This window comes from Geotrypetes seraphini, chromosome 15, assembly GCF_902459505.1.
Source record: "Geotrypetes seraphini chromosome 15, aGeoSer1.1, whole genome shotgun sequence".
Taxonomy (NCBI): Eukaryota; Metazoa; Chordata; class Amphibia; order Gymnophiona; family Dermophiidae; genus Geotrypetes; species Geotrypetes seraphini.
Window position 1 is genome coordinate 3,537,678 of NC_047098.1, and position 12,620 is coordinate 3,550,297.

At 42.7% G+C, this 12,620-nt stretch overlaps 1 protein-coding gene across 3 annotated transcripts in view; it reads right to left on the minus strand.

Moving 5' to 3' along the window:
* ECE1 (endothelin converting enzyme 1) overlaps positions 1-12,620 on the minus strand; it is a 65,473-nt gene that overhangs the window by 6,084 nt on the left and 46,769 nt on the right. For all 3 annotated transcript variants that reach the window (XM_033921507.1, XM_033921508.1, XM_033921509.1), the window contains 6 exons: positions 10,150-10,248; positions 9,001-9,078; positions 8,456-8,559; positions 5,814-5,924; positions 3,976-4,043; positions 2,502-2,692 (listed from right to left, as the gene is read on the minus strand). In XM_033921507.1, the coding sequence (XP_033777398.1) occupies positions 2,502-2,692; positions 3,976-4,043; positions 5,814-5,924; positions 8,456-8,559; positions 9,001-9,078; positions 10,150-10,248 (651 nt within the window). The remainder of the gene's footprint in view (positions 1-2,501; positions 2,693-3,975; positions 4,044-5,813; positions 5,925-8,455; positions 8,560-9,000; positions 9,079-10,149; positions 10,249-12,620) is intronic.

Consider the following 12,620-nt stretch of genomic DNA (forward strand, 5'->3'; position numbering starts at 1 on the left):
TTGGGACACCAAGCCGCTCAGTGGTATAAATTGATATATGGTTTTATTTAAATAAAAAAACAAAAAAACTGGTCTTAGAGACATTTGGAGCATTGAGATTAAGCACCAAATTTCTGCATCTCAATGGCCACGAATTTGGTCTTGGAGAATTAGATGTACAGTGTCGGCATCTATGAGACAAACTTGGTTCTTTCTGTTACATAGGGCTTTTTGGACCCCAGTTCGTTTACAGAAGTTAGATAGCTCTAAGTCTAATAAATGTTGGCACTGTAATCTAGAAGCAGGGACTTTTGATCATTTAATTTTTTTTTGTCCTTGTATTAATGCCTTTTGGAAGTCAGTTTGGTCTCAAATTAATTCTTTCTTAGAGAATCCTGTTGCCCTATCCTATGATACAATTTTATTTGGAACATCGATGAGGACAAAGAGCCAAATTTCAGCAAATAACAATAAACCTCTATTGATAATGACAGGAGTTGCCATTCAGCATATTACCAGGAATTGGAAAGATTATACAAGACTTAAGGAATTCTATATGTTATTTATATAAAATGGAAAGAATTATTGCTTTGCAGAAAGGAAATTATACTAATTTTAAAAAGATTGGGGGGCCATTGATTGTATATTCGCACGATTAGACACCTTTTTATATAGAGAATAATATTATGTGGGATTGGGGTGGTATAATTTGTATGATTTATTAGAATCATTATTAGTATTGGAATGGGTGGGAGGGGGGAAGGGGATAATTTAGAAATTATTGAATAAGTTTTACAAGTGATTTGTATGAATATTTGATTAATTATTGTATACTTGTTAAAAGATTTGAAAATGAATAAAGAATTGGAAAAAAACAAAACAAAAAAAAACCTTCTTGCTTGGTATTTTCACTCCTTTGGTTCCATTAATCTGGAATGCTCAAAGATCTCGTCTCTCACAAAATACACAAAGATTAAAACTCTCTTTCCTTTCTTTTAAGGGAATTAAATCTAAAGGAAAACTGATGAATTCTTACATGTTTAAATTAAGAGGTTTGGAATTCAATCCCATCTATGATAAGAGACCTGAACTTCCTTCAATTATTTTGGAAACCTTTTTATTTTGTAAGTATTTAGCAATTTGCTCTGTTTTTTACTTGTATATTTAGGTTTATTTAATTTTTTCTGGGTTTTTAAAAATTTATTTCTGTTTCACCTTATGATTGTTAACCAAGTCGAGCTTCATTTTTTTTTTTAAGATGACCCAGTCTATAAATTTAAGGTTTGTTAGTTTATTCAGGTTAGGCTGTGTCAAAGTAGGTCCTCGACTGCAATCCAATCGGGTTTTCAGGATTTTCCCAATGAATATGGATGCGATCTATTTGCATGCACTGCTTTCATTGTATGCTAATAGATCTCATAGTAACATAGTAGATGACGGCAGATAAAGACCCGAATGGTCCATCCAGTCTGCCCAACCTGATTCAATTTAAATTTATTTATTTATTTATTTTTTCTTCTTAGCTATTTCTGGGCGAGAATCCAAAGCTTTACCCGGTACTATGCTTGGGTTCCACCTGCCGAAATCTCTGTTAAGACTTACTCCAGCCCATCTACACCCTCCCAGCCATTGAAACCCTCCCCTGCCCATCCTCCACCAAACGGCCAGACACAGACACAGACCGTACAAGTCTGCCCAGTAACTGGCCTTAGTTCAATATTTAATATTATTTTCTGATTCTAAATCTTCTGTGTTCATCCCACGCTTCTTTGAACTCAGTCACAGTTTTACTCTCCACCTCCAGTTATACATCTCATGCATATTCATTGGGGAAATCCTGAAAACCCAAATGGATTGCAGCCCTCAAGGACAGACTGACACCTGTGGCGGGTATACCAGTCTGTACAGGTACTTAAGAGTAGGGATAGACTGGCCCCTAAAATTACGTAGAAGAAAATCAGAAGCCATTGGGTATCAAGCAGGGCCGCTTCCTGTCCTAGCGCCTCCCAAGGACATTAAGGGCACCTTTTACAAAGCTGCGGTAGAGGTTTCTATGGTGGCTTTGTTAAAGCCAGCGCAAATGAACTTCTTTATTACAGCAACTCCTTCAAATATTAACTTATATCCCAGGAGCCATAAGAGCTTCCTATTTAAGGACGCTTATAAGTAATCTCCAGACTTTAGAAAGAAGGAAGAGCATCTCCCCCTCCTACTGTATTGCCCTTAGTCTCTCTCTATCGCAAATTGTATTTCTCTCCCTATCCCCCTTGTTTCAATATGTCATTTAAGTCCGTTGTTGTCCAATTATGTTCCCTCTTGATTTTATCTGCTCATGACTTTGTACACCGCTTAGACAACTTTTTACAAGGTATATCAAATTTTAAATAAAACTTGGAAACGAGACATACAAAATCAATGTTGCAAAGATGCTGCCGATAGTTTGCTGCTCATCTGCATCTTAAGTGATGCCACCAACCTCTTCATCCTAACGGAAGCATGTGCCCTACCCATACAAGACTCACCTGATAGGCTGCTTTCAGCCCTCCATTGTCAGCAATGTTCTCCCCAAGTGTCTGCTTGCCATTCACAGGCTCGCCATTGATAGAGTAATTATTGTACTGCTCTGTGATGCATGCCGTTTGATTATTGAAAGCCTCAATAGACGAATTCTTCCACCAAGACCGCAGGTTCCCATTCTTATCGTACTCCCGACCTGCAGTCAACAAACAGAACTTTGCTGAAGTTACATTCTGATTAAGCCAAAGTATCAGCTTTTGGAAGGAAGGGGAAAAGAATTGACTTGCCCTGGTTCTCAAACACAGTGCTGGGCAAGGCCAGTGTTAGGGGTGGGCAGATGGCGTTATCTTTGGTACACCAGATTCTGGATCAATCGGCCCCTTACTGGTTTTGATTTCTCTGGGATGTCTATAGACCAAACAGAGCCTTGGGATCTGAAGGTGGAATGAGATTATAAGCAAAAAAAAAGATAATGTGTGAGATATGTAGCCACGAAAATGGTTTAAATTGCTGGGGTGTCTCTCTGGAATAAGCTGTTGGGATACCTTCGATTATGCATGGACCGCCTTAATTTTAAGAAACAGTTAAAAACCAAGTAGTTTGTGGATGCCTACGTGTAGAAACAATGCAGCTTAGGATAAGGTTGATCTTAATGAAATAAGTATTTTCTGTATTGGTCTTTGCAGGCTACAAGTAGTCAGTTTTTGACCATTTATGCTATGAATAGACAGCTCGGAGGATCTTTTTATGCTGTGAATAGACTGTTTGTAGGAAGTGAGTGAAGTTTGTTATTTTTAATTAGGAGTGAATGGAAGTTTGTAAATTTTTAAGTCATTAATTTCAAATTATGTATGTTTTATTTTATGGAAACTGCATAGAGTATAGGTGGTATATAAATTTTTAAATAAATTGTTCAAGGCCCCCATGTCAAAGGGGGTCCCAAACCTTCCTGAAGTTCAATGAGAGTCTACAAGTAAGCTGTGGGGCCCCCTCTATAGTATCTGCCCTGGACTCCATCATGTCCAAGAGCCCTGGTACTGGGCTAAGAGGCCTTGGTTACAGTCACCAGGTCCTCTCAATAAATGAATCACAGAACCAACATACTCAAACCATATAGGATGGAGGCCAACACGCTATAAGGTGGTGACCATGACCATCACAGAAACTTTGGGCATCTCAGTGGATACTTCCCTTCCAGGTCTCATCCAGCACAAGGTGGCCTGTGAGAGTCTGGAGCACAGAGAAGCGGCAAAGCAATAAACGCTATAAAGGATGAAAGTTACTAAGTGAGAAAGGGCTAAGGGTTCTTGAACTTGGTCAGGCAGGTTTTCCATGGTCACCAAGGGATTTCTCAGAGCTTTCCAACTTCAGTCCTGCTTCTGCACGAGTTGACAAGACATCATGAATTTGTTCTAGCTGTGGCGGGACGGTACAAGAGGCTGTGACTATTGAGAAAGACCTAATCTTGGGAGGCTGTACCTTGATCATCAAAGGCATGCGTCAACTCATGTCCCATCACAACACCAATTCCGCCAAAATTCAGGGCCCTGTGGAGAAAACACAGCAAGGTCAATAGCATCCAGTTCTCCAGAAAGTAGCTTGGTAAAGAAGTTGACTGAATGTTTAATTCCGCAGCCCATGTCCTTATTCTTTAGGGAGCACCCATGTGTAGGAGAAGGCAGTGAGTTCATTAGAAAGGCATTTGAGTATCTAGAACCAGAGTACGACACCGAGTTGCAACCACTTGCACGAGTAGTCGAAAGAAAGCCAGGTGCCCCATTATACAATTAATCTGCATCAGTGTTTCTCTGCTACAACTTCTGAACTTTCTCTCCCATAGGAGATCCGTGGAACCATTTTTATTTATTTTAACTCTAGAACTCCTGTTCTGATCCAACCCATTTCAAAACCTCTTGTCCTTAGTTTTTCTCCCATATAAATTTGGTTCCAACAGGCAGCCGTTGACCCCCATCCCCCATCTACTCCTCCCTCCCATCTCTTCTTCAGTCCATAGCAATGTACCTCTGCCTCACACATACCCATCTCCATCTTACCATTCTATGTGACCAACTCCACACCCCTTTATGTCTTGTTTGTCTCTCTAAATTAGATTGTAAGCAATTCTGAGCAGGGACTATTACATGTTAAATGCAAAATGTACAGCACTGCGTACACCTTTTAGTGCTACAGAAATTATAAAATGGTAGTAGTAGCCTTCGTACGTCCCAGCCCATGAAACACTTCTCCCTACTCATGCAGTTCACGTCCATATTTACAATACAGTAATGCACAGCAGAGCAGATGTACGAGTACAGTGGATTACCAGGGTCCTGTAGTCCAAATCTTGGAGATGTTAACATTTATTTAAAATTACTCCATGCTTGTGTTTTGTGGCTTAATGCCTTAGTCAGATGATAAACCCAAAAATCAAGTTTGGTTGAATCTTGGCACTGAAGACATTTGGTTACACTGCAGGTCTGCATGTATAACAGCAGTGGCGTAGCAAGGGGGGACCTGGTACCCCTCCTCCTTTCACTACAAACATGTCCCCCTTCGCTTCCCCCATTCCTCTAGTTGTTCACCGCCGTGAGCAACAACTTCAACGTCTTCCTCGCGACCGTGTCAGCTCTCTTGCTGGTGTCACTTCCGGATGCCGCACATTGGAAGTGATGTCAGAGGGAGAGCTGCCAGGGTCGTGAGCAGCTCGTTGAAGTTATGAAGTTGTTACTCACGGGGGAAGGGAAGGGGGAGCAGCTCCTCCACCCTGGGCACCTCTCACCCTCACTACGCCACTGTATAGCAGGTTTCGGTTGAGGGCTCACCTCCATGATCGCTTGCAATCAATAAGTACTAGATCAAATTTAGCAAACTGAGAGGGAGATATTTGGTTGGCTGCGCTCAGCATTTGGCCTCAAAATTCAGTGTCAGGTCGGGTCCGGGCTCTGGCGCCAAATGACCAGGTATATGTAGTCAGCGAATATATAGCTCATTAAGTGTGATATTCAGCCTTTAAGTGGCTATGGTGAACAGCTTAAAGATAGAACCAACTTATGCGGTTACCTTAGTTAACTGCTAATTTTTATCACTTAAGCAGCTAACTAAGTGCCAACCCCATACCAGATCACCCAGGCACCAAGTGGACAGCACTGTCTTGTTGCATCACTGAATAAGTCCAGTTAGCCCCGGACAGGCTAAATGAACGACCAGAAGCCATTGGCATTGCTTTGAAAGGCTACCTCTAAAATTCTACAGTTAATATTTTCAGTTGCTACCTGAGACGTGGTGGGCACAGCAGAAGAGTATCCCCAGAATCTTACTTGGGTGATGTGCTGGTATAGAATGGAGCTTGAAGAATTCCGGCCGGGAACACGATCTCATTCTTGGTAGGGGAGTAATAGGCATTGATAGTAGGAGGGGTCATGCTCCACCTGCAGAAACAAGACAAAATAGGGCAACAAATCAGTACGTCACAGGGACCAACCAAGCCCAGTAGACACTAACTCAACTCAAAAGCAAGTTAACAGGTAAGTAATCTGCATATTTACACCCCCTCTGAGAGCATGGATGCTCAACCCAATTTCTTCCTAATAGTCTATACAGCATGTGTTCTGTTGTACATTTGGGGGAGCTGTGACCCCAAAGCCCCAAGTACAAACAAGAGAAATGTCTCGATCAGACTGGCAGGAAGGAAGAGAAGTTTACTGTACAGAAAAGGCACCATAAGATGAAGTCCAAGGTTGTGGCTTAAATTCATCCATCTGTCCTGTGTGTAATGTTGCATTACATCAGGCTGTGGAGCAGACAAACTATTCAGGAAAGAGTTTAATTCTGCCTTTTAATTCATTTCAATTATGTACACCACTGTGCCAGCCTGAGCAGTAAATCAAGATTCAAAAAAATAATTTAAAAATTTTACATTACCCCTCTCTAGCTTCTCCCCAAATCTAAAGACCAATGCTCAAGGAGCAACCTGTGATGTTGAACCATCTTACGGCTCATGTGTAAGAGGCTAATACAATACCCAAGCACTGCGTCTCTTGAATGTCTTAGGAGATCGGGATGGTGGGGGAGGAGGTGGTGGCAGCAGCCGCTTGTACCACTTTTTTACTCAACAGCATCAGAAACTAGATAGGTTGGGGGTGGAGCTGGAAATTAGAGTAAGGCCAGCATTTGAGATGACAAATCTAGGTGGTGATGAGTAATGGCAAACACAATGAAAGGACAGCAGGAGAATGGAACGAGAAAGGATACGGGAGAGGAAAGAACCAAATCCAAAAGGACAAATGCTTAGAAATGTAAATAAAGGAGACAAACATTTTTCAGATCTATTAGTGAAAGGCGGAAGTGAAAAATAGAATTGCGAGACTAAAAGATATGTATCGCTATGTGGAGAGTGAAGAGGAAAAAGCAAACATGCTAAACAAATACTTGTATTCACAAAAGAAAATCCTGAAGAAGAACCGAGATTGTCTGGCAGAGTTACACACAAGAATGTAGTAGATATCGTGCTGTTCACAGGAGAAAGTGTTTATGAACAACTTGAAAAATTGAAGGTGACCATGCTAAGGGACTGGACAGGATCCATCCCAGGATATTGAGGGAGTTCTGAGAGGTTCTGGCAGGTCCTCATAAAGATTTGTTCAATAAATCTTTAGAGACAAGAGAGGTTCCATGGGATTGGAGAAGAGCAGATGTGGTCCCTATTCACAAAAGTGGTCGCAGAGGTGAAGCGGGAAACTACAGGCTGGTAAGCCTCACTTCGGTTATTGGAAAAATAATGGAAGCGTTGCTGAAAGGATAATGAAGTTCCTAGAATCCAATGGGTTACAGGATCCAAGGCAACATGGTTTTACTAAAAGGTAAATCGTGCCAAACGAATCCGATTGAATTTTTTGATTGGGTGACCAGAGAACTGGATCGAGGACATATGCTAGAAGGATATGGCGATACTCAAGAGGGTTCAGAAGAGAGCGACGTGTTTGATAAAAGGTATGGAAAACCTTTCATACGCTGAAAGATTAGAGAGACTGGGGCTTTTTTTGCTGGAGAAGCAGAGACTCAGAGGGGATATGATAGAGACTTATAAGATCACGAAGGGCATAGAGAAAGTGGAGAGGGACAGATTCTTCAAACTTTCGAAAATTACAACAACTAGAGGGCATTCCAAAAAATTAAAAGGGGACAGATTCAGAACCAATGCTAGGAAGTTCTTCTTCACCCAACGGGTGACCCTGGGCAGGTCACTTAATCCTCCATAGCCCCAGGTACGTTAGATAGATTGTGAGCCCACCGGGACAGAGAGAGAAAATACTTGAGTACCTGATTGTAAAAAACCGCTTAGATAACCTTGATAGGCGGTATATAAAATCCTAATAAACTTGAAACTTGACACCTGGAACTCGCTTCCAGAGGGAGTGATAGGACAGGGTACGGTATTGGAGTTCAAGAAGGGATTGGACAATTTTCTGAAGGAAAAGGGGATAGAAGGATATAGATAGAGGGCTAGTATACAGGTCCTGGACCTGATGGGCCGCCACGTGAGCAGACTGCTGGGCATGATGGACCTCAGGTCTGACCCAGCAGAGGCACAGCTTATGTTGTTAACAAACTTGACAGGCTGAAGTTAGGACCTGATTAGAAACTGGTTGACAGACAGATGCCAGAGGGTGGAGGTGATTCGAATTTGCTCAGAGGAAAGGTGAATAGTGGAGTCCCTTAGGGTTCGGTGCTGGGGCTGATCCTGTTCAATATGTTTGTGAGTGACATTGCTGAACGGATATAAAGGTTTGCCCTTTTGCAGATAATACCAATATATTTGTTCATCTCTAGTTTCTCTCCCTGTATGAATCACTTTTGTTCTGTTGCCTTATTCTGACTGAAATATAGAAGCCAGAGGCCCCCCCCCCCCCCCCCATATACACACACACAACTAAGAATCTAAGAGAACCACAGAACTTACTGGTCTCGGTTGGGTGCTTTCCGCAGTTGTTCTGCCATCACTTTGGATGAAAAGTTGTAGAACTGAATGACGTTTTCAAAGTACAGATCTGGAATAACTTCATACTGCAGAAAAAAAAAAAAAAAATCCAGTTTCATAATCTCCCGTACAACAGAAGATAACCTAGTCAAGTCACAGTAAATTGATTTATTTAAGGTATTTATATACTGCCTCTCAAGCTTATCTAAATGGTTTACTATCAGGTACTCAAGAATTTTCCCTATCTGGACCGATGGCCTGGGATTGAATGATTTTCCCAAGGTCACAAGGAGCAGCACAGGGTGCTGAGGCTTTAGTTCTAACCTCTAGGCTACTCCTGTGTGTTCTTATGCATTTTCCGTATAGTTTGCCTTCATTTCACATGTGTGAAGGCCCCACTGAATTAAAGATGCCTTCCCTTACTCACCTCCTGCCATGCTTCTACTGCTTTTCCTCTGTACCTATCACTGGGTACCAGTTTACCTTCAGGCCATTCACTGTAGCAAGAGGGTCTCCAGGAAACTTACATCATTGAACACCTTGTCCAGTTCCTTGGGGTCCATGATGAATTTGGGATAGCCAATCATATCATAGATAGCATCAGCCTGGAAGTACACAGAACAGCATTTGTGAAACAAGTCAAACTTTACAGAAGCAGCCTGGAGTTTGTTTGGCAAGTACACTGCAGAATTTAACCCCGAGACACTCCATCTCCCCCAGCATCCAAACAAGATCCCTATGCTTCAGTCACTGAAAACAGCCTCCAAAATTAACAGAAGCTGTTCCAAGCTGTCTACCACCTTCCCTTGAGCATTTGTGGAGCAGGTTCCAGCCAACTCTACATCCCTTTGTGACAAATTCTAGGCTGCCAAATAGAAATTGGAATGACCTGATGTCCCTCTTCCTTCACCCTCCTCCACCCTCCAACCTCTCATCTTTGGTAGAAGCAGCGGCCGGTTAAATGAACCCAAGAGCAAAGGCTTTGTCCTGCCACCTCTTTGCTGGGTCCCAAGTTAGTCACACTATTGGATCAGGTCCCTGAAGATGCGCCAGGAAACTGGAATTACAAGGGTGCAGCTGCCAATGTCTCATACCAAAGGTCTAGTAATAGGCAGACTGCTTCTAGACCAGGGTTCTCAATCTAGTCTGAGTTTCAAGCTATCCACAATGAATAGGCATAAGACATTTCCTTGCACTGCCTCCACTCCACACAAGTCTCATGAATATTCATCAAGTATAACCTGAAAACCTGACTAGCAAGGGAGTAACTCCAGAACAGACTTGGAAAACACGGCTCTATAGGATCTTCCTTCCCCACACTCTGCAGATGTCCACATCTGGAAGATCAGCTATTTGTTGCTCTATGCCAGCGGCATAGACGCTGGCAAGGAGGAGAGGTGCCGGCTGACTGCTGACAGGACATGCCTCTGGCGGTAAGAGACACGTCCTATAGAGTCAGCTGGAGCCGACTCTCCGACTCTCCCACACCAGCAAAGGGACAGGTTCAGGGTCCGGCTGGAGGGCCTCCGCGTCGATGTCCGCACATGTCTGGGTGCCTTTTGGCTGCAGCAACAGGTTTAGTGTGCCCTGGTGCCAAAAAGTTTGCGGGACACTGCTCTACCCAGTAGCTGCCGCTACCTCATGCTCCTTTCCTCTTATCAAGACAAACTTCTCACCTTCTCTTTCGCAGCTTTCCGGGTGTCCTCATCCATCCAGTGCAGGTTGGGCAAGCTTTCTTCAAAGGCCGTCTTAATCTCCATTATCATTTCGTCTGCCTACACACAGCAGAATTTGCCAGTCAAAAACCCATTGAGACAAATCTGAACCAAAATGCCACTCTTGAGTTCTCGCCCTGGCTCTCTTAGGATCTCATCTGGGCACTCCACAAAACCAGAATAAGTCCCAGACTGCTCGTTTGTGATCAAAGTTAGTCAATATACTGGAAGGAGGATGGACACAGCCCGCTAACCTAAGAAATGGCAGTTCTCTTGTTCTAATAACAGTTATGTCAGCACGTGATTTATGCATACCATAATGACAACCCTAATATTTCAAGTTTAATATAAATTTGATTGATCGCTTATTCAAAATTCTAAGCGATGTACAAATCAGTAAAATTACAAAATTTAGGGGACAACAAAACAGATGACACAAATTAAATCTTGTAAGACATATTAAAAACTAATATTACAAACATATTAAAACAAAAGGAAAGAAAGGGAAGAGAAATGCAAGCCAGAAAACTTTAAGCTACATTAAATTTATGGAACATATTGAGGTGACCTGAACATAAGAATTGCCACTGTTGGGTCAGACCAGTGGTCCATCATGCCCAGCAGTCCACTCACGCGGCGGCCCTTTGGTCAAAGACCAGCGCCCTGAGTCTAGCCCTATCAGCGTACGTCCTTGTTCATCAGAAACTTGTCTGACTTTGTCTTGAATCCCTGGAGGGTATTTTCCCCTATGACAGACTCCGGAAGAGCGTTCCAGTTTTCTACCACTCTCTGGGTGAAGAAGAACTTCCTTACATTTGTACGGAATCTATCCCCTTTCAACTTTAGAGAGTGCCCTCTCGTTCTCCCTACCTTGGCGAGGGTGAACAGTCTGTCTTTACTAAGTCTATTCCCTTCAGTATTTTGAATGTTTCAATCAAGTCCCCTCTCAGTCTCCTCTTGTCAAGGAAGAAGAGGCTCAGTTTCTCTAATCTCTCACTGTACGGCAACTCCTCCAGCCCCTTAACCATTTTAGTCACTTTTCTCTGGACCCTTTCGAGTAGTACCGTGTCCTTCAAGAATGGCGACCAGTGCTGGACGCAGTATTCTAGGCTGGCGACACTAAGGTAGGGGTACCAGATTTTACTTTAGTAAAATCTGGCCCCTTAGACCCGCCCCCTAGTCCCACCCACTTCCACCTAGTCCCGCCCCACACTCATCTGGCAGGAGGAAATCCACCACGTGCGTGTGATGTCATGTAGCTTAGGGGTCCCCAAAGTCCCTCCTTAAGGGCCGAATCCAGTCAGGTTTTCAGGATTTCCCCAAAGAATATGCATGAGATCTATTAGCATACACTGAAAGCAGTGCATGCAAATAGATTTCATGCATATTCATTGGGGAAATCCTGAAAACCCGACTGGATTCGGCCCTCAAGGAAGGACTTTGGGGACCCCTGATGTAGCATCTACATGGATTTCCTCCTGCCCGATGCGATTTAGAGGGAAGCTTTTCAAAACCTAGACAAAGTGCCGGGTTCTGAAAAGCCGTCCAGACCCCCAGACATGTCTTTGAAAAGGAGGACATGTCCGTGGAAATCCGGACATCTGATAACCCTACACTAAAGTAACGAGAACTCTATGTGTTTGGAGTGGATGAGTGGCCTAGTGGTTAGAGCAGCTGCCTCAGCATCCCGAGGTTGCGAGTTTGATTCCCACTGCGTCTGGGAAAACCCGGACTGTCCGGGTGCCTGGATAGGATTCCCAAACCCCAGGAGTTTGTCCAGGTTTTGGAAGTCCAGAGGCCCTCGGCGCACGTCATATGTGCATGCACAGAGGCCCTCCAGACCTCGGGGAAGGAGGCAGAATGGGGAGGGGCCAGATGAATTTTCATCACCGTTATTTTTCTATCTTAGTTCAATCAATTATATTATCTCATCTTGATTACTGTAACGCTATCTACCTTGGCATTACAAAAATTTGTCTTCATAGATTACAATGAATTCAGAATACTACTGCGAATCTGATCTTTGGAAAATGTAAATTTGACCATGTGACTCCTTTGCTTCAGAGTCTTCATTGGCTCCCAGTTTATTTTAGAATTCAATTTAAATGCGCTTGTATTTCTTTTAAAATTCTACATGGTATGTTTCATCCTCTTATTCCTTTATTTTGGAACTTTTACCGATTCTCCTTTGCAAGAGGTATCCAACCATTTAAACTCTCCCTTCCTTCTAAAAAAGGGATTAAAGGAGTCAAGATCTTCAGTCAATCTTTGGTCTTTACATTCTCTCAATTCTGGAATGATCTCCCCCTTTTTTTTTTTTTTTTTTAAGGAGTTCCAGTTCGTTTCAATTTTTCCGTAAATCTTTAAAAACTACTCTATTTGGCAAACATTTTGAAAATTAATGCTTTTGAAATTTTGCTATTATCTTCTAT